We start from the raw sequence: 2,513 nt of genomic DNA, 5'->3' as shown, positions 1-2,513 counted from the left end.
TTCTGTCTTATTATCTCTCCCTTTCTTTATGATTGCCAACATTCTGTTTGTTTGCTTGATTGCCACTGCACTTTGAGCAGATGTTTTGACCCTATCAACTCACATTAGATTGTATGACCTACCTGTATCCTTATACCTTTGGGCTTTTCCTGAACTCTTCACTCATGCTCCTTATCCTAAGGGGCACGAGACTGGGACAGAGGCATCTGTCTATAAATAGGTGGGTCATTAATGACCAGCCCTAGTGAGATCTCGCCCAGACAGAAGAAGGGAGTAAATACATTCTAGATATATTGGAATTGGAAAAGGTACTGAGAAGGGCAACAGAAATGATGAGGAAGCGTGGAACAGCTTCATATGAGGAGAGATTAATAAGACTGGGACATTTTAGCTTGGAAAAGAGATGACTAAAGGAGGGATATGAGAGAGGTCTATCAAATCATGAGAGCTGTGAAGAAAGTGTTATTGACGCCTTCTCATAACACACGGACTAGGTGTTACCTGGTAGAATTAGTCGACAGCAAATTTCAAACAAAAAAAAGGAAGTATTTCTTCACAGTCAACCTGTGGAACTCTTTGCCAGGGGAAGCTGTGAAGGCCAAAACTATAACATGGATCCAATAAGAACTAGATAAATTCATGGGGGATAGGTCAATCAATAGCTATTATCCAGGATGGACAGGGATGGTGTCCCTAGCCTCTGTTTGCTAGAATCTGGGAGTGGGCAACAGGGGATGGATCACTTGATGATTCCCTGTTCTGTTTATTCCGTCTGTGTCACCGGGCACTGGCCATTGTCAGAAGATAGGATATTGGGCTAGATGGACCATTGGTCTGACCCAGTATGGCCATTCTGATGTTCTTATAGAGACCCAAGATATATCTGCCCACCCCACCCCCCGCTACAATGAACTAGATCCCACACCTTTCCCAGAGCTGAGATAGAACCCAGGAGTCCTGCTGGGGTCTCTCTCTCTCTCTGCAGAGTTAGTAACAACGTAAGAATATACAGTAATATTTTAAACCTAACCAGTGTCCCTTAAGTGACTTGGCACAAGATGTCAGAACGTGTTAGTATCAGAGCTGAGAGGGTCTAATATTTATTCAAGTTTCTTTCTTTTATATCAGAATTAGATACATTGCTCCTGTCAGCTAATTGCTAAGTTATTGGCGAAGAAACCAGAGTTGTGAAGACCCTAAGTAGCCCTTGTAATCACAGTTAATGTTGCCTCCCCTACCAAAATCTGAAATGGCTCCCTCGTAGCTGTGGTGAGGGGAGGGAGGTGGAAATGATCCAGCAAATGACAGGGGGAGGAGAAGAGAGGAGTAAGCGACAGGGGCAGGACCTTGAGGCGAAGAGGCAGAGCAGGGGTGGAGCCCTGGCAGAAGAGGTGGGGCAAGGGGTGTGAAACCAGCAATGAGAGATGTGGCAACCCACTGAATTGTACATAGCCGTATTCCCCAGTTTGTCATGCTGACACAGCACAGTAAGGACAGGAAAGGATTTAATGTCTTTTAAACTGTGTGGTAAGTGATTCAGGGAAGAGGGCCCAGCACCATGTCACCTGCCAGCTCAGCATGGAGCTCGGTCTGAGAGCCAGAGCACCAGGAGAAAACTTTACATCCCTATATGAGTAAGTAGCCAGAGTAGCCTGTCCCGGATCTGTTTGGTCCTCACCCCATAGATGATGGGGAGTAGTATGGGGATCACAAGCAGGTGCACATTGGAAATGAGAACGTGGAAATACAGGGCCACATTATGGACAAACCAGTGTGTGAGGGAGGAGAAGATAACTGGGATGTAAGAGGCTAAAATGACAAAGAGGTGGGAGCCATATGTCCCAAAAGTCTTGAGCTGGGCATCCTTTGTGGGGAGGCTGAAGATGGCCCTGAGAATATGGAAATAGGACATGGCGATAAAAAACACATCCAGAGTGGTCACCAAGAATGCCACAGAGAGGCTGTAGTAACTACTGATGCGAACATCAGCCCAGGCCAGCTTCACCACGGCCATGCCGTCACAGTATGTGTGGGGGATGATGCTGGTTCTGCAATATAGCCACCACCTTGCCAGGAAGGGAGTTGGCAGTACGATCATGCAGCCACGCAACACCACGGCCAGGCCAATCGTGGCCACCACCAGGTTTGTCAGGATGGTGGAATGTCTCAGGGCATTGCAGATGGCCATGTAGCGAACAAGACAGGACCAGGTTGCTGATGGCCAGCATGCAGAGGAAATAGTACGTGGGCCCATGGAGGCTCGGCTCCCTCTTCACAATGACCAGGATGGTGAAGTTTGCCAAGATAGCTATGGCGTACACGGTGCAGAAGGGGATGTAAATCCAGACATGAGCAGTCTCTAAGCCAGGAATGCCCAGCAGGATGAAGGGGGAGGGGTTGGTGATGTCGGTTGTGTTGGAACCTGACATGGAGTAGTGTCCAACTCCGAGGCAGAACAGTGTCTCCTGCGTGTACCATACTTTCCCCTGACTTCCTGTATGTGCCCAGGGTCT

At 47.9% G+C, this 2,513-nt stretch overlaps 1 protein-coding gene across 1 annotated transcript; it reads right to left on the bottom strand.

Moving 5' to 3' along the window:
* Positions 1-1,618: 1,618 nt before the first annotated feature.
* Positions 1,619-2,188, bottom strand: LOC142071035 (olfactory receptor 52P1-like). The gene has a single exon (XM_075125251.1). The coding sequence runs from the start codon at positions 2,186-2,188 to the stop codon at positions 1,619-1,621; it is 570 nt and encodes a 189-aa protein (XP_074981352.1).
* Between the last annotated feature and the right edge of the window lie 325 nt (positions 2,189-2,513).

The sequence above is a fragment of the Caretta caretta genome, chromosome 1 (genome assembly GCF_965140235.1).
Source record: "Caretta caretta isolate rCarCar2 chromosome 1, rCarCar1.hap1, whole genome shotgun sequence".
Classification (NCBI taxonomy): domain Eukaryota; kingdom Metazoa; phylum Chordata; order Testudines; family Cheloniidae; genus Caretta; species Caretta caretta.
This window is presented reverse-complemented; position numbering and strand designations above follow the sequence as displayed.